This window comes from Taurulus bubalis (assembly GCF_910589615.1).
Source record: "Taurulus bubalis genome assembly, chromosome: 11".
NCBI classification, from domain to species: domain Eukaryota; kingdom Metazoa; phylum Chordata; class Actinopteri; order Perciformes; family Cottidae; genus Taurulus; species Taurulus bubalis.
In genome coordinates, this window is record NC_136599.1 from 14,399,629 (window position 1) to 14,422,141 (window position 22,513).

General features: G+C 42.8%; 2 protein-coding genes across 2 annotated transcripts in view; one reads left to right on the plus strand and one right to left on the minus strand.

Annotated features, from left to right (window-relative positions):
• LOC306743303 (low-density lipoprotein receptor-related protein 1-like) overlaps nucleotides 1-22,513 on the plus strand; it is a gene marked incomplete at its 5' end in the record, with an annotated part of 80,643 nt that extends 58,130 nt beyond the window's left edge. The window contains 49 exons of the mRNA XM_079225807.1: nucleotides 4,013-4,202; nucleotides 4,368-4,572; nucleotides 4,668-4,860; nucleotides 5,407-5,532; nucleotides 5,629-5,757; nucleotides 6,131-6,250; nucleotides 6,400-6,513; nucleotides 6,669-6,818; nucleotides 6,907-7,029; nucleotides 7,175-7,291; nucleotides 7,418-7,546; nucleotides 7,685-7,810; nucleotides 7,909-8,049; nucleotides 8,207-8,394; nucleotides 9,245-9,428; nucleotides 9,523-9,608; nucleotides 9,710-9,829; nucleotides 9,963-10,150; nucleotides 10,283-10,488; nucleotides 12,105-12,293; nucleotides 12,589-12,737; nucleotides 12,973-13,066; nucleotides 13,168-13,284; nucleotides 13,428-13,547; nucleotides 13,677-13,799; nucleotides 13,886-14,011; nucleotides 14,141-14,257; nucleotides 14,956-15,062; nucleotides 15,197-15,329; nucleotides 15,447-15,569; nucleotides 15,692-15,814; nucleotides 15,917-16,054; nucleotides 16,171-16,308; nucleotides 16,438-16,557; nucleotides 16,686-16,945; nucleotides 17,048-17,226; nucleotides 17,325-17,431; nucleotides 17,556-17,675; nucleotides 17,796-17,972; nucleotides 18,101-18,241; nucleotides 18,389-18,562; nucleotides 19,219-19,380; nucleotides 19,531-19,702; nucleotides 19,922-20,023; nucleotides 20,713-20,789; nucleotides 20,871-20,964; nucleotides 21,081-21,119; nucleotides 21,788-21,932; nucleotides 22,356-22,513. Coding sequence (XP_079081933.1) covers nucleotides 4,013-4,202; nucleotides 4,368-4,572; nucleotides 4,668-4,860; nucleotides 5,407-5,532; nucleotides 5,629-5,757; nucleotides 6,131-6,250; nucleotides 6,400-6,513; nucleotides 6,669-6,818; nucleotides 6,907-7,029; nucleotides 7,175-7,291; nucleotides 7,418-7,546; nucleotides 7,685-7,810; nucleotides 7,909-8,049; nucleotides 8,207-8,394; nucleotides 9,245-9,428; nucleotides 9,523-9,608; nucleotides 9,710-9,829; nucleotides 9,963-10,150; nucleotides 10,283-10,488; nucleotides 12,105-12,293; nucleotides 12,589-12,737; nucleotides 12,973-13,066; nucleotides 13,168-13,284; nucleotides 13,428-13,547; nucleotides 13,677-13,799; nucleotides 13,886-14,011; nucleotides 14,141-14,257; nucleotides 14,956-15,062; nucleotides 15,197-15,329; nucleotides 15,447-15,569; nucleotides 15,692-15,814; nucleotides 15,917-16,054; nucleotides 16,171-16,308; nucleotides 16,438-16,557; nucleotides 16,686-16,945; nucleotides 17,048-17,226; nucleotides 17,325-17,431; nucleotides 17,556-17,675; nucleotides 17,796-17,972; nucleotides 18,101-18,241; nucleotides 18,389-18,562; nucleotides 19,219-19,380; nucleotides 19,531-19,702; nucleotides 19,922-20,023; nucleotides 20,713-20,789; nucleotides 20,871-20,964; nucleotides 21,081-21,119; nucleotides 21,788-21,932; nucleotides 22,356-22,493 — 6,839 coding nt within the window. The 3' untranslated portion in view covers nucleotides 22,494-22,513. The remainder of the gene's footprint in view (nucleotides 1-4,012; nucleotides 4,203-4,367; nucleotides 4,573-4,667; nucleotides 4,861-5,406; nucleotides 5,533-5,628; nucleotides 5,758-6,130; nucleotides 6,251-6,399; nucleotides 6,514-6,668; nucleotides 6,819-6,906; nucleotides 7,030-7,174; nucleotides 7,292-7,417; nucleotides 7,547-7,684; nucleotides 7,811-7,908; nucleotides 8,050-8,206; nucleotides 8,395-9,244; nucleotides 9,429-9,522; nucleotides 9,609-9,709; nucleotides 9,830-9,962; nucleotides 10,151-10,282; nucleotides 10,489-12,104; nucleotides 12,294-12,588; nucleotides 12,738-12,972; nucleotides 13,067-13,167; nucleotides 13,285-13,427; nucleotides 13,548-13,676; nucleotides 13,800-13,885; nucleotides 14,012-14,140; nucleotides 14,258-14,955; nucleotides 15,063-15,196; nucleotides 15,330-15,446; nucleotides 15,570-15,691; nucleotides 15,815-15,916; nucleotides 16,055-16,170; nucleotides 16,309-16,437; nucleotides 16,558-16,685; nucleotides 16,946-17,047; nucleotides 17,227-17,324; nucleotides 17,432-17,555; nucleotides 17,676-17,795; nucleotides 17,973-18,100; nucleotides 18,242-18,388; nucleotides 18,563-19,218; nucleotides 19,381-19,530; nucleotides 19,703-19,921; nucleotides 20,024-20,712; nucleotides 20,790-20,870; nucleotides 20,965-21,080; nucleotides 21,120-21,787; nucleotides 21,933-22,355) is intronic.
• LOC306743657 (galanin receptor type 1) lies at nucleotides 493-1,530 on the minus strand (the record flags this gene model as incomplete). Its single annotated transcript, XM_079226192.1, has 1 exon — nucleotides 493-1,530. The coding sequence occupies one exon, from the start codon at nucleotides 1,528-1,530 to the stop codon at nucleotides 493-495; it is 1,038 nt and encodes a 345-aa protein (XP_079082318.1).

Here is a 22,513-nt window from a genome sequence, read left to right on the forward strand (position 1 = left end):
AGTGTGTTTATTGATATTGTTTTGAACAGTTTGAGAAAAAGATGGCTAGTTTTTCCATATTTTTAACCACCAAGTGTGGAATGTATCCCAGTTTTAGAATAATGTAATACAGCTGAGGACAGAGGAGTGTATTAGTTCCATATAAGACATGGCAATCAATAAATATTATCACAATTTTATATTCTGTTGTTCAAATTAACATTCTCTTTTTTTCAAATTCCCAAATTAAGAAATCCATGCACAAAAACTAGCAAAGAGGATAATATGATTTGTAGTTCACACATGCAGAGTTTTTACCTGATTTAATACACAACAACGGAATGCAGTGCATTGCATTTAACATCACTTTAAGCATTGCATGTGTAATATTTACAGACAGTAATACACTTCCATACAGTGATAGATAAGTAAGTAAATACTGTGTAGATATGTAGATACAGTAAAGCATTAAGTGAGTAAGGACTGAGCAGTGCTTTCTATCTGGCCAAAGAGTCAGTTTGGGCCTCTTTCTGAAGTCGTGTCCAGCTCAAAGGGCTGTACCATGTCCCTGCCCATCACATCAGGGCAACTAATCGGACAGCTTTTGCACCAGGCCCAGCGTTTCCTCCCCAGCTCTAGTAAGTCTTGTCTAAACTTCTGAGACATAAACCCATATAGTAAAGGGTTTACCACTGCTACTGAGGATGCCAACAGTCTGGCCAGGATTGCAATGGTATTGTATCCAGGTGAGCCCATTAGGGTTCCTCCAACATAGAAGAACATGAGGGCATAAGAGGGCAACCAGAGGAGCGTGAAGACCAGGACCAGGAGAGCTGAAGTGTGGGTGACCTGGCTCTGGTAGCGCTCCAGCCGGGGAGCGTTCCCCAGCAGCCGTGCATGTCGAAGAAAACAGTAGATCTTGGCATACATCAGTACAATGATACCTAGTGGTAGAGTGAAGCCGAACAGGAAGAGTGCAATGCTGTAGACCATCTGGCTGAAGTTAGACAGGAAGGCAAAGCAGTACACTGAGCTGGAGGCGGTAACTGTGCGAAAGGCAAATTGCGGCGCTGCCAAGGCCGAGGCAGGGATCCAGAGTAGAGCTACTGTCAGTTTAATGTGTCGGTGAATTCTTGAGCGGTACGCCCAGGTGGGGTGTACCACTGTGAGGTAACGTGTCACAGCCAATGCTGCCAGGGTGAAGACGGAAGCAGCTGAGCAGGCCACACCCAGGAAGCTGATGGCTTTGCACAGAAAGCTGCCGAAAGGCCAGAAGCCCAGGGTAATAGCAGAGGTGTGGAAAGGCAGGCAGAGCAGCAGCAGCAGGTCTGCAGCACTCAGAGCCAGCAGCAGGGTGTCTGTACCATGCGGGGGTTGACTTTTTCTCCTCCGCCTACCGGTAAGAATGATGATGACCAGAGTTTGACCCACCAAGCCGGTCACCAGAATTAGTCCATCCAGGATGGGAACAAAGGCCTGGATCAAAGCCTCATCTCCCCTATTACTTTGCTCAAGGCTGCTGTTGTTTACTTGCTGCCCCAAAATCTCCATGCATTCACAATAAAAGTCTTTTGAGTAATTAATCTAATGGCCTGTTAATGTTCAGCATCAGAGCAGCATGTTCACGCCGTGTCTGGGTGATGCATCTGTTGGCTCCAGTCCATGTCTTAAATTGTATTAATCACAGGATTGACCACACTCCATTAAGTCAGCAATTACTCTCATAATGACAGTGAGTAGCTAAGCAGTGGAAATCGCACTGGTCCGTTGACTTTATCTCCATTGAAGCTTACAATCCCAGGACTTGCAGGAAGAGAATAGCAAGAGTATGTTCTAGTTTATCTTTAGTTTGTGTGTGGAGTTGTAAATGTGAACTGCAAAAATATACAGTCCATCCACATGCAGTTGGAATTCATTTTCAAGTGCCCAGAGAGAGTCAAGTCCTAATGTCCTTCTGCTCTGTCTCTGGTTGAATCCTAAATGTGTCTAAAATCGTGTCACCTTCACTGTTTTTCTACTTATTAGAAGGAATTATGTTTGACCAGTTTGACTCAGATAAAAAAAAAATATACATGACCTTTAAGAGCAGTCCTTGCACACTGGCTTTTCCTTGGCTGCATCAGCATGTCCGTCACAGTCCAAGGAGAAAGGAAAACCGGAGAGATGTCACTGCAGCAATTACTCTATGGCTGTATTGATTTCTTGAAACCAGGCAACGGTAGACGAATTCATCCCAGTGGTTGCTCACTGACATTCCACTTTAAATGGAGTCAATGCTACTTGATGCTAAGTGGTCACCGCGGCAGGAGGCATCTTGTCCATTTAGAAGCTCTCAAGAGACTTGCAACCTCGCAGACATCACCAGCAGAAGAGTTACCGTACAATTCACATGACTTGAAGGGATGAATAAGTAATGAACGGTCTTAAAATGAGCAGTAACAAAAGATTAGCAATTCTCTGGTGACTTTGATTAGTACACTTCTCCTGTGATAGTCCAAGAGACTCTGAGCGACAGTGGTCTTTCCAACAGGTTTTCACGACTGTTTGCACAGTAACCAGGGGCTGAGCTGATCTAGGAAAGGGGAGGGGAGACTTTTTTGTATTATCTTTATTTAAAAGGGGCCATATACAATTCAAACATAAATGCCACCATTTGATGCACTGTACCAGATTATAGCGTCAGCTCATTTGCATCTGTAGTCCCTTGACAGGTCATAAAAACGTAACACAATAGCAAACAGTACGGAGTGAAAGACACAATACAACATTATATGTGGTGAGAAGAACACACAATACAAAGCTACAGAGCAGCACATTAAAAGTAAGTAGTAAAAACCATAATCATTTTGCAAATGTTGTTTCTCATTACATAATACTTGTTTCAAACCAGTTTTAGCATGTGATCTTTCCTCAACCCAAGCCATTAGGTGCCCAGGTATAGCGTTTTGCGCAGCCTGATTGTGTGACTTTGTTTGCGTGACTTTTTATTTGACCCATAGCTGGTCGTTGAGTTGCATTTAGTTTGTTTAACAAGGTATTCAGCCTTAAAATTGTCCTGCATTAAGGTTGATTATGGCACTTTGTCCTTCATTTAAAAGATCTATGAAAGGACTTTCAACGGAGAGCAAACAAGTGCGTAGAGTGTTCAGGTTTTTATTGTTGGCCGTGAGTGGTCATAAATGTGGTTGCTAGTGTGACCAAGAACAGATGGATGCATATCTTGGATCCCGTAAGGCTGCAGTACACTGTCCTTTTCCATGAAGTTGTGCGTCATATGGGCACAGTTAAAATAGTATTACTACTACTGGACTTACTATGAGTGGGGGGTAGCAGAACAAAAGGACAATGGCTACTGAGAGCAGCTTCATCTTTGCCGTACATGGCAGATTTCTTTCACCCTAGCCGATGTCCCTTAAGTGACTCAAGCTGTTGAGTGGCAGTTTTCTTCTCAGAACAAGAAGTCACCATGAAGGAGAGTGTCCACAGGGAGCTGTATCTGTATGTGCAGGCAGCCAGCCATGAAATGACAGGATGATACAGACTCTTTAAACTCTCTCCAGAAACAGCCGGTGTGTCACATCCTCTGCTCTGTGTGGTACCACTACCATCACACTCTTTCTTTTTCACTTTTCCTTTTAACCTTCTTCCTCGCAGTGTTTCACAGTTCATGAACTGATGCTGGAAGATGGGGATAATCTTAAAAACACTTAACTACTGCCTCTTTAATAAAGTCTCAGAGTTAACCATGTTACATTATCTCGGTGATTAATGATTTGTTGAATTCTCACGTAAGGTCCTCATTAATTAAAGCTCCTAATAACACCCCTGAGAGATAATAATAATAATAATAATAATAATATTAATAATAATAATAATTATTATTATACTGAAATGAAAAGACTTCGTTCCTCTCAAGCTTTTTACCTCTTGCAGCTTTGGCTGGATGAAAATAAAAGAACTATTGTCTGAAGAACTATAGTCATGGGTCCAAAATATTTACAGAGGGCCAACTTTGTCCTTCTTTGCTCCACAGATGTAGGATCAGTTGAGGGCCTGGCATACCACCGTGGTTGGGATACACTCTACTGGACCAGTTACACAACCTCAACCATCACTCGCCACACTGTGGATCAGAGCCGCTCTGTGGCCTATAACCGCAACACTGTGGTCACTATGTCTGGAGATGACCACCCCAGAGCCTTTGTGCTGGACGAGTGTCAGGAGTGAGTCATTATTATCGAAACTTTGTGCCATGCACTGTATCCAAGCCTGTTTCTTTGAACAGTAGATTTATTTTTATTTCATTCAACCGTGACATTTATTCCAAGACATTTTACGAGCTCCCACTACACATCATTATGCTTATCCTGTGTTTGCTCCCACCACAGTATTATGTTCTGGACCAACTGGAATGAGCAGGCTCCAAGTATCATGAGGGCCTCTCTGAATGGAGCCAATGTGCTCGCGATCATCGGTAGTGATATTAAAACTCCCAACGGCCTGGCCATAGATCACCGTGCTGAGAAACTCTACTTCTCTGACGCCACACTGGACAAGATTGAACGCTGCGAATATGATGGAAGCAGCCGTTATGTAAGACAGCCCTTTAATTTTCCATTTGGCTACATTGAGGCGTTGACTCACACCTTAGTGTTCTGTGAAATGATGGTGAAATGTTTCTGCTTCAGGTCTTGTTGAAGAATGAGCCTGTGCATCCATTCGGCCTGGCTGTATATGGAGACTACATCTTCTGGACGGACTGGGTGAGGAGGGCCGTCCTTAGGGCGGACAAATACACAGGAGGAGACATGAAAGTGCTGCGTGCCGACATCCCTCAGCAACCAATGGGCATTGTGGCTGTGGCTAATAACACCAACAGCTGTAAGTATTATTCACTGAATTTACTGGAAAGTTTGTATAGTTTGCACCTCTCGAATATATGATTACATTTTTTTTTTTATCCATGCTAGTGGCGATGCTCTAGGTAGCCTATCACTTCGGTTCAGACTGAAATACTTCAACAAGGAATAGGTTGCCTGCAATTTGGCACAGATATCTACAATATATCCCACTCAGGAATCCGTTATCATCAAGTACATTTTTCTAATATGTCCAATACCTGCAAAACTAATGATATTCCCATCAGCCTTGGCTAAATCCTTGCATGCTAACAAGCTAAAGTAAGAAGGTGAACATGGTAAACTTTATACATGCAAAACAACAGCATGTTGGCATTGCCGTTACGAGCATGTTGCCATGTTGCTGTTAACTATGGCCAAGCAAAACATAATTGCAAAGGTTTATTCGTGCCAGAGTATAGTAACTGCATTGCATTATGTATCATCAATTGTGTTGGGCTTTCTCTTAATATTTCCCCCACAAGGAAAAAACACTCTAACTAACCCTCCTGTGTCATATCTTCCTCAGGTGAGTTTTCTCCTTGTCGATCAAATAACGGAGGTTGCCAAGACCTGTGTCTGCCCACCTCCGATGGACGGGTTAACTGCAGTTGCCGCGGAGACAGACAACTCCTGGAAGACAACACCTGCTCTTGTGAGAGAAAGTCTTCAATCATTTTAGGATAACATTGTCCACTTCTTGATTTAAAAGGTTGAATGTTGCTGAATTCAAATGTTTTTACCTCACCAGCACTGAATGTGTCATGTGGAAGTGTGGATGACTTTGAGTGTGGAAACGGAGACTGTATCAACTACAGCCTGACCTGCGATGGCATGACTCACTGCAAGGACAAGTCTGATGAGAAGCAGTCCTATTGTGGTGAGTTTCTTATGGGACTATTAGTGAGCTGTCACAGGTCATCATTTCTATTTGATCATTTTCAAATAATTAGCTGATGGTTGTAGTCAAAGCAATTTAGAATTAGTGCAAAAATACAATATAGTTATTATTAGATCATTCGGTTAGAGGAGAGTGAGGGCTAATATAAACAGAGAAAATTACTACTTAGGAAAGAAATGTACATTTTGAACTAAAGGGAGAGGAAAGGAGGAATGTAATTTGTTTGATGCGGAGTATGTGGCACAGCTTATTAGTTTAATTTATATAATAGTGAGTTGTTTTAATATTTGTATTTGTAATATACGAAAAAGGACTCTTGAGCTACCTCTAATCAACTGCTGTTCCCCCGCAGCCAATCGACTTTGTAAGAAAGGCTACAGGCGCTGCATCAACGGCAGATGTATTGGCCACCAGTTCTGGTGTGATGGCACGGATGACTGTGGTGACCACTCGGATGAACTGCCCTGCAACAGTAAGCAATTTATGTCCCCTTGTGTAGCTGCAGCAGGTTTTGATATGTATCAGCCTGGTATCAGATTTTGCTAAAGGTTTAACTGTTATGTTCACACAACCCAGCAATGTCTCTGCTTGCTTGATCAATGTGCCTCTTGCATCCTGCAGTGACCCTGTGCAAAGTAGGAGAGTTCCAGTGTAAAGATGGAAGCTGTATTTCCAACTTCAGCCGCTGTGACCAGGTGGTCAACTGTGAGGATGCGAGTGATGAAATAAACTGCCGTAAGTAATGGACCATGATGATTTAACAAAAAGATTATTAAAGGTGAAAGCTGAGATTTAACAATGATGATCATTTCATGGCGGGAAACGATCTTAATGGATTAGTTAAGATATCTTCGAAGTTCATTTTTAAAAGCTTTTTCCATTTTTCTCAGAACCCACTGATTGCTCCCGTTTCTTCCGCCTGGGAGTGAAAGGAGTTTCCTTCCAAAGCTGTGAGAAAACTACTCTGTGTTATCTGTCCTCATGGGTGTGTGACGGCAACAATGACTGTGGAGACTTTTCAGATGAGAGGAACTGCCCAGGTCGGGTGCTTTGTTTCCCTTTAAAATGCTTTCTGCTTTTCTTAAATTGGCAGAGATTTTAGATTGTTTTTCTTCTGTTATCTTGCAGATAAAAGGAAGCTTAAATGTCCAGTCAACTTCTTTGCTTGTCCCAGTGGTCGCTGCATTCCTATGAGCTGGACCTGTGATAAGGAGAATGACTGTGAGAATGGAGCTGATGAGACACACTGTGGTCAGTCAACAAAGTTGTCCTCGAGTACCCATATGTTATTTTGTAAAAACACAAAGCCTACTAGGAAAAACAGGCTATTTTTTATTGGGCTGCCCAAGGACAAACATATGCAGTGTAAATAAGATAATTTCTCCCTCCTTTGCAGACAAATTTTGTACATCCACCCAGTTTGAATGTGGGAACCATCGCTGCATTTCCAGCCACTGGGTGTGTGACGGCTCTGATGACTGTGGAGATGGTTCTGATGAGGACCAGAAATGCAGTAAGTGTCATATTACTAACTCTCAAATATAAAAGTACTTTTCCCATGCCAACTGGAGACATTTGTTTGTATGCGTAAGATGTTCTGACGTATCATCACATAACTTTCCCATAATTATCATCACAGAGTCCAAGACATGCAGTCCTGAGGCTTTCCAGTGTCCCGGCTCCCACATGTGTGTGCCTCAACGCTGGAAGTGTGATGGAGACAAAGACTGTCCTGATGGAGCTGATGAAAGTGTCAAGGCTGGCTGCAGTGAGTGGGACAGTTACTAAATAACTCCATGGAAAAAATCTGTCCTCTTTGTGTTGTGATTAAACAAAACTAAAAACAGAAACTCTGCCAACACAGTTCCATGCCCATTAACTAAAGTGTGTTCTTTTCTATTTCCAGTGTACAGCAACAACACTTGTGATGAAAATGAGTTTGTGTGCCAGAACAGACAGTGTATCCCCAAGCACTTTGTGTGCGATCATGACGTCGATTGCTCAGATGGCTCAGATGAATCCCCAGAATGTGGTGAGTGTGTGGATTGGGAAGAGAAAGTTTGAAAATTCAGCCCACAACATTTCTATTGTGATGGGTTACTGATAAAACATACTCTTGTTGTTATGTAGAATACCCAACATGTGGTCCAGATGAGTTTCGCTGTGCCAACGGCCGCTGCCTCAACCAGAAGAAATGGGAGTGTGATGGAGAGTTTGACTGTCACGATGGCTCTGATGAAGCTCCCAAGAATCCTCGTTGCACTGACTCTGGTAGAAATTATTAATCAATATGTCTATATCATTTTTATATACACATATTATGTAATAAATTATGAATCACAAGAGAAACTTATTGTTCAGAAATGCCAAAGCTGTATCCTGTTTTAAAGCTACATTAACGTAGCCTGCCATTTGTCTATGATTTCAGAGAGGACGTGTAACGAGTCAGCCTTCATGTGTCATAATGGGAAGTGTTTGAATGAGACTCTGCTGTGCGACCGCAATGATGACTGCGGTGACGGCTCTGATGAACTCAACTGCTTCATCAACGAGTGTCTCAATAGTAAGCTGAGTGGTTGCTCACAGCTCTGCGATGACCTCAAGATCGGCTTCAAGGTAAGTCATCTAATTGTTCCTCAATTTGCTTTTTAAAAGGAAAATAAAGCAAATCAAATTACTTTGGGAACTCACTGACTTGTATTGTCCTAGAAATTATACATCCAGGCGAATTGGATTTATACTATTAATGGTGAGTTAGAGAGGACCTGAATTAAAAAGATGGGAACCACTCACTTCAGGCATGCAGTTCTGTAAAAACATGTTTTGTCTCTCTTCCTTCCATTATTAGAGCAGCTTGAACTCTGTGTGAACTCTCATGTCTGTGGTGTTGAGGAAGTGGTCAGAGCTTCATTTGGAAATGATAAGAAATTATTTATAAACCCAAAGGTTTTTATACTGTTCAGGGTGTGGTGTTCAATGTTTGCACAATATTTAACTGTACATAATTTCACCATCAGAGTTGTCTGCGTGTGTGACTTCCTTTGTGCATAGTGCACAGTGCTTAATCTCCTTCAAATTCCTCCATAATTACCGTTTTTGAATACATGTTTTTGCTATTCCTTGTGGTAAAACGATGTTCATGCCACTTATTTGACAAACGCATTGAATGTCAGCTTATTTTTTACCCACGCTCTCTGTTGCAAGAGCATTTTGCAAATGAGATCCGTAGCTATTTATGCAGATTTTCTGACAGCAGGATTTCATGAAAGTATTGAGGTATTTGTACCACTCTACATAGTAATTGGCTTTTTGGTGAAAGGAACAAACATGTGTATCAGGTTGACTGACAGAGGTTTTGTGTCATGCAGTACAGGCACTGCTAATTGGTCCAGACTAAAAGTGAGAAGTGCTAAAACCTGAAGGCGATGAGATTTTGACGTATCTCCTGTGCTCTTGGCCTCTTCAGTGCAGGTGTCATCCTGGTTTCCAGCTTAAGCGTGATGGGAAGACATGTGTGGATATAGACGAGTGCACAACCACCTACCCCTGTTCTCAGCGCTGCATCAACACACATGGCAGCTTCCACTGTCTCTGCGTGGATGGTTTTGAACTCAGCCCCAATGACCCCACCACCTGCAAGTCCACGTCGGGTAAGGCATGCTTGTGTGCGTTTTGCATTTTGCTGGTTGTTCATAGACAAATCAACCCTGACTCAAATGTTTACTGTCTGGTATTTATGTGTAGAAGAGGAGCCCTACTTGATCTTTGCTAACCGATACTACCTGAGAAAACTCAATCTGGATGGATCCAACTACACTCTTATAAAACAGGTGAGACACACTATAGCTCAGTTTGAACTGCTGAAACAAGGTGAAGCTCTTATTGTTCGCACTCCATTAACCTGTAAAAACTGTAAATACCTCTGCTTCAGGGTCTGAATAATGCGGTGGCGCTGGACTTCCACTATGCAGAGCAGATGATCTACTGGACAGATGTGACCACTCAGGGCAGCATGATCCGACGCATGCTTATGAACGGCAGCAACATAGAGGTCAGTGAGGAAATCAGACCCCCTTTGAGCCAGCCAGCACATTAACCATTGTATTTACTCCTCTTTGTGAAAGTTGTGTGAATCTTTTGACTGGAACCTTTCTGTCTAACCCTGTGACCCACTGACGTGGCAGGTTTTGCACCGGACCTCCCTGAGTAACCCAGATGGCTTGGCAGTGGATTGGGTTGGTGGAAACTTGTACTGGTGTGACAAAGGTCGAGACACCATCGAGGTGTCAAAACTCAATGGGGCCTACCGGACTGTGCTGGTCAACAATGGCCTGAGGGAACCTCGTGCTGTGGCTGTGGATGTCCGCTATGGGTGAGGAGCGCAGCTTAAGTTTCACAGGATACGAAAATATTGTTATCCGGTCATGGAGACTGCAATGTACGGTACATTTCCTTTCGAGTCACCATACAGTAACTAACACCATATTTATCCCCTGCTGGTTAGGTATCTGTATTGGTCTGACTGGGGGGACAACCCTCACATTGGGAGAATCGGGATGGACGGCACAAATAGAAGTGTCATCGTTGAGGATAAGATCACGTGGCCCAATGGACTAACCCTGGACTTCATCAATGACCGTATATACTGGGCCGATGCCAGAGAGGACTACATTGAGTTTGCCAGCCTTGATGGCACCAACAGACACACAGGTAACAGACCAGTTCACATTCAGACATGCTTAAAGCAACTTGACTGATGGGTCACGATTGTTTTAGTCTTTTAAATAAAGCTGGTGAACAACTGGGAAGCTTTAAATCTTTTTCATCTAGGCCACTTAATAAGAGAAACACTTTTTGACCAAACTTCACTGGCAGTGAAACAAAAGGAAAAAAAGAAAGAAACATGCACTTTATTAATCCCCTTGGGGAAATTCTTCTCTGCATTTGACCCATCCCTGGATAGGGAGCAGTGGGCAGCCCAGGAAGTGCAGAAACTGAATATTCCGCCTCTTATGTTTTGTTATAGCTACAATTTGTAGTACCAGGCTTATGGGCTTGTTTTCTGTCTGAACGAGTTGTCAAATAGTCATGCATACATTGACATACTTGTTTGGGAGCCACCGAGAATAAGCAGGCAGGTCAGATGCTTCACTTCTGGGCTGGAGGCATGCAGCACAGGCCCAGGGGACAGAAGCCCTTTTTGTTTTGACCAGTGAGGCCTCTAGCATGTATGACGTCTACATAGTGCTCAGTTGCTTAACACCCTAACTACAATAGTTGATATTGTCAACCAACCAGGCGTGCAGAAGAATTCTTGAGCCCAGCCGGGCGTTTGTATTGTTTCTTTCGCTAAGCTCTGCTCCAACGCATATAGCTGGGTGCGGCTTCCCATCGTTCCTCAAATGAAGAACATACATATATGTAAAAGTTTCACTTGTGGTGAGAGAATATTGCGCTATCAGTATTGGCTTAGTTTGTCCAGTAAGTTATTCACCCGTCCTTTGATATACAAACACCAGTTTGGCCTTGATAAGGATTGACCAAAGGGAGCTTTATGCTAATCCAACTAATATCACAGTTCAACTTTATACTTCCATATCTCATTATTACAACATTTTAGTTCTTTAAAGCACCTCACTTGTGTTAATCAATACTGAAACCATGGTTACCTCATGACGGGGTGGTTTTGAACTAATGTGTGCTTGATTTGTGTCTGCTTGCATGTGCCAATCCATGCATGTGTGATTTTACAACAGAAACTAATAGTGTGTTTCCATAGCGCACAAGCCTCAAATACTGAGAGCAAACACATCAAACGACAAGAAATGGGAGCAGAAAAGGTGCAATTATAGTGTAAAGCCTAATGAGGCGTAGACACCATTACCTAACACACAGAGAGTGTAGAGCCGCTGTAGCTTTGCACCCCACCCGGCCTCTGTTTTACATTAACAGTACAAGATTGTCCCGACAGTTCTCTTCATGATACAGCAGCAAGAATAAGAAACATTTGTTTGCTAAAATCACAACATTATCTTCCTCTTTTTCTTTTCTTTTCCATTGGTCATTCAGTTTCTCGAATAAAATGGAAATTTGAGACATCTATCATGATTAGACACTCGTATAGTGTGTAGTATACGTTCCTCTTTTTTGGAAAGCATGGTCTTTACTAGTGATGATAATTTTTAAGCAGACACATATGAACAAATCAGGATAAGATGGATTTTTGGTCACAGAACTGCACTAACTAATTATAAAAAGTAACAGTGGGAAACTATCCCTAACAACTCATTAACAATGTGATTCACGTTTTGTCTGTTGCTCCTCAGTTCTCAGTCAAGACATCCCCCACATCTTTGCAATGACTCTGTTTGAGGAGCACATCTACTGGACCGACTGGGAGACAAAGTCCATCAACAGGGCTCATAAGTCTCTGGGTACCAACAAGACCACCCTGATAAGCACCTTGCATCGGCCCATGGACATCCACATTTACCATCCCTACCGCCAGCCCGAAGGTAAAAGCTGCTCTTTTTATCATACAAAGACAAAACAATCTTATCTCTCTCTGTTTCAATACAATGCTTACAAACTTTACGTCTCATAGTCTAAGAAAGAAGATGTGAAACAGTGTTAAATTGTGTTATGGTGTAGAGAGTTATTGTTTGTATTAAAGATGCAACGACTCAAACACATAATTATTATGTTCCCTACTTTGATCTAAATATCATAAAACCTCAGTATTGTGCTGAAATACATATTGTTGCAGGCAAAGTTTATTACATTTCCCAACTTTCCATCTTTTCCCCACAGTGCTCCACCACCCGTGTCAGACAAACAATGGCGGCTGCAGTAACCTCTGCCTCCTCGCTCCTGGAGGTGGCTACAAGTGTGCCTGTCCCACCAACTTCTACCTGGCAAATGATCAGCGCACTTGCATGTCCAACTGTACAGCCAGCCAGGTAGGGAGGAACCATCATCAATGTGAATATGACTGAATGACTACAGTTGATAAGTGGATTTTCATATCTCCATGTCTTGTTTGATGAACTGCTATGCGTGTGATTGTCTATTGACAGCTGGCTAGCTGCCCAAGGCTACAGCAGCTAGCTCATGCTGCGTCAGCACTGTTGATGCAGAGGAGCTCTGGTGTCGTGTTCTTTCATCATTTTGATTAATTTCCCTCTTGTGCTGTAGTTTGTATGCAAGAACGACAAGTGCATTCCTTTCTGGTGGAAATGTGACACAGAGGATGATTGCGGCGACCGGTCGGATGAGCCAGCAGACTGCCGTAAGTGTTTGAGAAAGATAAATAAAAGTGTGTCACATTCCTGAAACATGTAGGTGTGTAATTAATTTTTATGCTGACAAAAAAAAAATGTTTCACGACAGCTGAGTTCAAATGCAGGCCAGGGCAGTTTCAGTGTGGCACCGGCATCTGCACCAACCCCGCCTACATCTGTGATGGAGACAATGACTGCCAGGACAGCTCCGATGAGGCCAACTGCGGTACGTCACAAAATGATTATCTCACACATTTAATAATCTGCGTCCTGACCTGTCTATATTTTGTTGGATACTGACATCACTACTTTATTGCTCACATCTGTTGCGTGTGTCTTTGTTTGTCTGCTTGCGTAACTGCACCGCAGATATTCACGTTTGCCTGCCCAGTCAGTTCAAATGTTCCCACCCAAGCCGCTGCATCCCAGGCATTTTCCGCTGCAACGGCCAGGACAACTGTGGAGAAGGAGAGGATGAGAAGGACTGCCGTGAGTAGAACCATTTTTCTTTTTTTCAATTGCATCATATATAATATCGTGCAAGCCTTGCTGTGCTATTCTTTCACTTCGATGCTTCATTTCACACGGTAACTATAAATCTGTCATTCCCTTCCACAGCCGAGGTAACGTGTGCGCCCACCCAGTTTCAGTGTGCCATCACAAAACGCTGCATACCTCGTGTTTGGGTGTGTGACCGTGACAATGACTGTGTGGATGGATCTGATGAGCCCGCCAACTGCAGTAAGACTCTCTTTTTATTTAGCATTTTATTTATCCTGAGTCATCCCGATTAGCTCTCAAATGTAACCGCCCCCAAATGTCTCCAGCCCAGATGACTTGTGGTGTAGACGAGTTCCGATGCAAAGACTCTGGACGCTGCATCCCCGCTCGCTGGAAGTGTGACGGCGAGGACGACTGCGGCGACGCGTCAGATGAACCAAAAGAGGAGTGTGGTAAGAAAATCCTCTCCTTTTTTTTTTTTTTTAAATGAAGATGCACTGAAGCGGCATTTCTGCCACTGATGTTTTCAAATCTGATTGTGTTTGTTTCTATTTTTATTTTATTGATTCTGTTGTGTACAGCTGAGAGGACATGTGAGCCATACCAGTTCAGATGTAAGAACAACCGCTGCGTACCAGGCCGCTGGCAGTGTGACTACGACAACGACTGTGGGGACAACTCTGATGAAGACAAGTGCAGTAGGTTTCTCTTTACGCTTTGGGACTTCCGCCTTTTATACTGTGTCCTATCAGCATCTGTTATCTCACCTTGTCCAGTGTCACTTACACTCATGCTTAGTCCACTGGAAGCATACTCACTCTGGACCTTTAACCTGTTAACACACTAAGTCACTTATTTGCGATAACATCCATTCTGTCATTTCGGATGCATCTCACCTCATCTGATATTTGTTTCATTTCATACTGTCCTGTTGGCATGAGCCAGAGGTAAGTTACTCCACCTTCATATGACACCTCTCTGCTGTGTCTCCTGCTCTACGCTGTCTCCACTCTCATGCTCCTGTCCAGCTGTGATCCCCACCCACCTGTGAGAGTCTGCAACCTGAGCTTTTAATACTGTAGATTATGTTTGCACTATTGCTGTTCTATTTCCCATTTGTCACTAGATGCCACTGCATGAAACATTATGTTTAATGCTTTTTTAATTATTACCACAAATGTAACATGGAAACCTAAATAAAGCACTCAAATGAAATACGTTCTATAACAATAGCATTTAGACTTATTGAGCTCCTTTCATTCTCTCACAGTGTTCCTCTGTGGTTGTTTCAACCTTTGTCCTGTGTTTTGTGGTAAAGACAAAATTAGCCATAGCTCGCTGTCAATGGCGTTTATGTGTTATGTCACTGACCTTGTCGCCCTGCCTTCTTCTGTAGTGCCTCGACAATGTTCTGAAAGTGAGTTTGCCTGCACCAACGGCCGCTGTATTGCTGGGAGGTGGAAGTGCGATGGAGACCATGACTGTGCTGATGGATCTGATGAGGTGCAGAAACTTAATGTTTGGGCATCCTTTAAATAATATCTTGTATTGATTTGGAAAGATAATTGAATTGTCTGTGTTTAGTATTATTTTGTAAGTGCATAAGCTGATCCTGTGGGTCTATAATGTCTCTTTAGAATGGCTGTGACCTTAAGTGTGACAACGACCAGTTCCAGTGTAAGAACGGACACTGCATCCCCATCCGCTGGCGGTGCGACGCCGACCCCGACTGCATGGACGGCAGCGATGAAGAGAATTGTGGCAGTGCTGGTAAATGCACGCTTGTGTCTATATATGCCTTTTTGAATTCCATTCCCTATCTTTATTTTGTACTACTAATCTAATTGTTGCATTGAACTAGTAAAAATCTCTTTTTGTTTTACTCAGCTGGGCGCCACTGCCCTCTGGATGAGTTCCAGTGTAACAACACTTTGTGTAAACCCCTCGCCTGGAAGTGTGACGGGGAGGACGACTGTGGGGACAACTCCGACGAGAACCCCGAAGAGTGCAGTGAGTGCAGCCTTGTGAATCACACACATGCGCAATGTCTGACTTTTGTCATCGTTTGTCCTGACCAAATTTTGATCCTCTACCTTTTTTGCCTCATGTCCTCTTCCTGTTCGGCTTTTCAGGGAAGTTCCAATGTCCTCCCACCAGAGCTTTCCGCTGCCAAAACGACCGTGTGTGTCTGCGAGTGTCAAAGAGGTGTGATGGTGTCAATAACTGCGGTGACAAGTCAGATGAACTGAACTGCCGTAAGTTGTGGAGTCATTCAAATCGTTGATGCAATCCCCTCCTACTTCGACTTTGATTAAGGAGATTGCTGACATGTGTTTGTGCGATGTTTATGTCTACAGAGGCCCCTCCAGCTGTTCCCATATGTGAAAAGGACGAGTTCCTGTGTACCAACGGCAGATGCATCAGCTCCACTCTGCGCTGTAATTTCTTTAACGATTGTGAGGATTATGGCTCCGATGAGATCAACTGCAAGCAAGGTGCTTTATGTTCAAACTTCTACATTATAGCTTACCACATAGTTTATGTTTCAAATGTTAGGTATCAGCAGCTTAAAAAAAACTCAGACTCATGTTGGACTTGTGTTTGTGTTCAGACACCAAACTGAATGACTGCAGGAGTAACAGGACTCAGTGTGGTGACGGAGACGAGGCCCACTGTTTCACCAACGGCACAGACTCTTTCTGCGCCTGCAAACCCGGTTTCCAGAAGACAGGACACCACACCTGTGGAGGTACACCTGTACAAAACACTACACCTATGACCAATACTAACACCTCAAATGTATAAATGTGAGGTAAGGAGCTGATGTGTGGTATTTTCCTATTTAATATTACTTTCTATTTGGTTCTTCATTTTTCAGATAAGAATGAGTGTGTGCAGTTCGGAGTGTGTTCCCATGTCTGCAACAACACCAAAGGCTCCTACAAATGCAGCTGCCACAAGTACTTCACCAGGATCAGTGACACCTGCAAGGCTGACAGTGAGAACTAGAACTTTATCTGTTTTATACACTGCTTATCCCTTTAGGCTTCTTTTTAAAATACTCATAATAATTGTTAATTTTAGTTTCAAAGGCCATCCTTGTGACTTGTTCTCTTTCCTTTACAGGCATGAACAGCAGTAGACAGATTCTCTACATAGCCGACGACAATGAAATTCGCAGCTTGGACCCCGGCATGCCCAACTGGCGCTATGAGCAGACCTTCCAAGGCGATGCCAGTGTGCGTATTGATGCAATGGACCTGCATGTCAAGACCAACCGCATCTTCTGGACCAACTGGCACACGGGCCGCATCTCCTCCTATGAACTTCCAGGACCGTCCACGTCATCCTCCTCCTCGAGTGAGGGCAGGATCACCAACTTGCAGGTAATGCTGGTCAAATGTGTGCAGATGCACAAACTCTCCATCACAAACACATCACACACAATCATATTGGCATGCAATGACGGCCTCTCTGCCTGTATCCAGATCAAAGAGCTGAAGATGCCTCGTGGTATAGCAGTGGACTGGGTGGCTGGTAACCTGTACTGGACGGACTCTGGTCGAGATGTAATCGAAGTGGCTCAGATGTCCGGCCAGCATTGCAAGACCCTCGTCTCTGGCATGATAGACGAGCCTTATGCCATCGTAGTGGATCCACAGAGAGGGTAAGAGAGAGTACACATTTTGACGGTGGATTCAGGGCAACACACTGATAGAAATTATATATTTTATGTGTGTGTTCCGACTCTGTGTTTCCCTTCAGTACCATGTATTGGGCAGACTGGGGGAACCACCCTAAAATTGAGACTGCTGCCATGGACGGCACTCTGAGACAAACTCTTGTTCATGAGAACATCCAGTGGCCCACCGGTCAGTACTACATTAGCAGTATATGATTTATCTTAACCCTAGTTAGTCCTAACAGTCATAGCCTTTTATTCTCTATACGTTGCCATGTATTTATCTGCAAGGCTCTTACATTCTGTCTCTACAGGTTTGGCTGTGGACTACTTCAACGAGCGTCTTTACTGGGCAGATGCTAAACTCTCAGTGATTGGCAGTGTTCGTCTGGATGGCTCTGATCCTGTAGTTTCCGTCACTGGCATCAAAAACAGTTGAGTTGTTCCTTCATTTAAAACAAAACTGTGAGAAACATGGAAGTTCAGAAACCTGGCTTGTTTGTTTTTCTCTTCTTTTTTTAATCCATTATCTTTGTTTCCCCTTTATTTCTCAGACCTGCTCCATCCATACAGCATAGATATTTTTGAGGACTATATATATGGGGTCACCTATATGAATAACGTTGTCTTCCGGGTCAACAAGTTTGGCAAAGGCCTCATGGAGAATCTCACCACAGGCATCAACCATGCGACTGATATAGTCCTCTACCACCGTTACAAGCAGCCAGAGAGTAAGTTTGCTTTTCTATGTATTAGTCATTAGAAACATTATATATTTGAAGTTGTATTAATTAATACAACTGGGTTTTATACATTTTATGCAGTTTCTCACTGGATGTCTTGTTTGTCTCTGCACCAGTGACTAACCCATGTGACAGGAAGAAGTGTGAGTGGCTGTGTCTGCTCAGCCCCAGTGGACCGGTGTGTACCTGCCCCAACAACTACGTGGCAGACAACGGCACATGTGTGGAGAGGCCGAGCCCCACCCAGTCACCCTTCTGTAAGTCTGCAGAGACACTGATGTACACATAGCTGAGCAGCCCTACTTTCACATGATCAAACTCCTGGGTGGTTTTCATCCGGGTGGCTTTACAATCGGATGCGGCACACAAAATATTGGCTCATCATGAAATCCTCCCCTCTACAGCTCCCCCTTCGGGGCCCTGTGAAATACAGTGTCAGAACGGTGGCAGCTGCTTCCTCAACGCCCGTCAGGTGGCCAAGTGTCGCTGCCAGCCCAGCTACACCGGAGAGAGATGCGAGATCAACCAGTGCAGGGACTACTGCAAGAACGGAGGCACATGCACTGCTTCTCATACAGGTAAGAGCACGACACAGGTGATCTCTTTTTCCTACTTTGCAGTAAAGCAAGACATTATTATTATTATTATTATTATTATTATTATTATTATTAGTTTGTATTCCATGTCCTCCCTTTATATAAAAACATCAGTCTCAGGTGTGTATATTTATGTAGAGTTAAAAAATAATGACTTTGTTTGCTATTATTAAATAGCCACTTTTCCATTCAGGAAAATGTTTTTAACTAGCAAAATATTAAGTGAAATAGACATGTTATGGCAAGTTTGATCTTTTTATCATTATTTTATGCCACTGGTGGCAGCAAAGCAAATATATTTTAGTTGGTCTGAAAATCATTAGTACAATTTCCACTCATCCTTTTGATGTCTGTGAAAGCTCTATGGAGTAATCATTAGTAACAGTAATTCCATGCCAAAATGTTGTAGAAGAGAGGACATAAAGCAAGTGATTTCCAAATATCACCAACTGGATTCAATGCTAGTTGTGTATATGTACTGTAACTGTCAACTAAAATTGGTCAAAAATGACTAAAACTTTACATTCTACTTACTGTAAGGGACTTCAGTTATTGGGATACATAGCTGCAGCCTTTGTGTAATGTAGTTGTATTCATTTATATTTGCTTCACAATCAAATTCATGTCTTGTCTCGCAGGGGCCCCAACCTGCAGATGCCCAAAAGGCTTCACAGGGCCCAACTGTAACCGCCACACTTGTCAGGACTACTGCCTGAATGAAGGGAACTGCTCGGTCAACATGGGCAACCAGCCGACCTGCAGCTGTCTGCCAGAGTACAAGGGAGACCAGTGCCAGTACAGTAAGTGGCAGCACTGTCAGATGTTGCTGCATTGTCCTTAAGGAGTCTGGATCTGTATGGATTCTCAGCTTCAAATTCTAAGAAACAATGTTTGAATCTATGACAGTTTAGTTCTTTGCACTTATTACACGTCTATCTTCCCGTCCTCAGCTAATTGTGAAGGGTTCTGTCACAACGCTGGAACCTGCTTACAAACCTCCAACGGCACCAAAATCTGTCTTTGCACCACTCAATACATTGGGCACCAATGTGAGTTGGACAAATGTCTATTCTGTGGAACGGGCAAGTGTTTGACGTCATCCTCAGGCGAAGTTTCCTGCAGGTGGGTACACTTTGGACAACGTGCACAAAGCCTGCACAAAATATATTTGACTTTGTACTTTGTACTTTTTTATTTTGGACTGCTGAGTACCACGTGGGCAAGGCCACTCATGAATTAATGTGCCATATTTGATTTTTAAACTATTAGCTTTAAGGCTGCTATTTCAGGACTCTGAGGAGATATTATTAAGCAACATAATACTTTTGTGTGTGTGTATAGCTGCCCCAACGGTCAAACCCAACCCAGCTGCTATTCCTGTTTGGACTACTGCTCAAATGGACAATGTTCAGTTGACACTCGCTCCCTGCTGCCTCAGTGCAAGTAAGATATGACACCCACATCACAACCCTACACATTAATACACTTATTTTTTTATGATGTACTATGCTATACCTTTTTTGCAACTTGTTTAGGCTTGCTATAATGTGCCATTGTTATGACATACTATGACCTTTTCCATTACTTCTCACGACTCATAAAAAAGGCATAATATAAAATAATTTACAACTTTTTTTGTGACTTACTATTTATTTATTTTTTTTGTCTTGTTTTTATTACATACTATGCTATGACCTTTTTATGACATTCTTTTACATACTATATATTATTAATTTCATTCTGTACTGACATTATTACATCATACTCTCATATTTTCAGACCTCTTTGCCAGATGCATTATGTTTACGTTTTGTCTGTACTCAAAATCTTTGACTCAAGGATGAACTGATTTAGTATTTGATGATCAAAGGTCAAGGTCCGTGACTTCACAAAACACTTGTTTGGCCATAACTCATGACAATGCACTGGAATGTTTAGCCTCTCGTGACTCAATGGAAATAAAATCTTCTGTTAATCTTTCGTTATTTCCAAAGAGACATCAAACTCTCTTCCTCTCCCTGACTATAATATTATCTATAATACAGAATAAATCTAAAATATTGTACCGGGCAAGAGAGGAACCATCAAATAACCTGCACACTTTGTAACTCTGTTTCATTGTGTGTGTCCAGGTGTTCTGTGGGATGGAGGGGATACAGATGTGAAATAGCAGCAGCTTCTATGGATTCTTCTACTTCTTCCAGTGGAAGTAAGTCAGACAGTTCAGATAATCTTGTTAGTAAAACATGCACTTTGGTCATATTTGCTCACATTATTTGCTCACTTGCAGGTACTGCCTCCATCCTCATCCCAGTGCTTCTCCTGCTGTTACTGGCACTTCTAGTCGTTGGTGCCATCTTGTGGTACAAGAGGAGAATGCGAGGGTGAGTCCTGGTTTCAGAGACTTTTGATTCAAACGCCATTCTTTCATCTGTTCCTCAGATATCTCGCTTCTATTTCTCTCTTACCTTTTGATAACCATCTATTTCCTGTTTCCCAGGTCCCTATGGCCGGGCAAATCTCGTTCTCAGTGCTCGCGGTAACTTTATAGGGTTACATAATTCACCTGTGGACCCACAACTCTTGTCCCCTCCCTTCCCTAATATCAAGTCAGATTGGCCAATCTGTTTGTCAATCCATTTGTCCAATCTGTTGGTCAATGTTGAAATCTGTTTGTAATTGCCTGCCATCTCCTGTTTGCCTACCTCTGGGTTTCTCAACCGGCAAACACAGGGACTTATTGACTCTTAGTCGAAGTAGCTTTACAAACAATCAAACCGTTTTGTCCGTCCTGCATCTCCATACCTTCCCTTTTTTACATGTGTAAATGTTAGGCTTACGCTATTGCTTGAATACTAAAATATACAACTGTGCACCTATGAAAAATGTGTATGTGCTTGCAAACAGTCGAATATTTGCAATGTGAAAATCCAGCATTCTCCACACTAGACATGCTGCTGTGTATTCTGGGTGTTTGATGAAATGAGCTTCTGTTAAAAGCTCATTTGACAACCTTTTAATACATGTTGTCTTGATTGTGTGAATTGTACGTTGCTGATGATTCAGTGCCTGGTTTATGCTACGTTGTGATATTTTTAAAGCCTCTGTGATTTTATTCATTTAAGGTTTCTCTCAAAACATAGGTCACGTTCTTCTAGTTAATTGCTTTGATGGTTTATCAGTTTGTTTATCTTTATCTGTCTGCAGTGCAAAGGGCTTCCAACACCACCGAATGACAAATGGAGCAATGAATGTTGAGATTGGGAACCCCGCCTATAAGATCTATGAAGGAGACCCTGACGATGACGCTGGGGAGCTCCTGGATTCAGACTATGCTTTGGACCCAGACAAGGTAACACGGATAGAAGCGTTTTCGTATTAATAATCTCTTCAAAGAAAACATCTCTTCTTACTTACGCCAAGTGCTAAATAGCCTTACAGATCGTTTAAGTTTCAACCACCTATATTGGACATTTTCTTAAACATCTGCCACCTAAAACAATTTCCCAGAGCAGGCCAATACACAATACTACATTATAAACACTATAGGACATATCAACTTAAATAACAAACCAAAACTATCCCAGTGGTAAAATAAATGAAGTCATTGGTTGGAACTATTTGGATGAACTGACCATTTCAGGTGACATGTTTTTTTTTGTAATTTGAATGACCTGACAAGCACAAAATGCAGTAAATGCCGGTTTCACATTGAACAAATCTCTGCCTTTCTCTTGCCCCTTTGAGTCACCATGTAATTTTCTTTGCTCTGCAGCCGACCAACTTCACCAACCCAGTGTATGCCACCCTGTACATGGGCGCCCACAACAGCCGCAACTCTCTGGCCAGCACAGATGAAAAGAAGGAGCTTCTCTCCCAGGGCGACGAGGACATGAGTGACCCGTTGGCGTAGAGCTCGGCATGGATTGAACT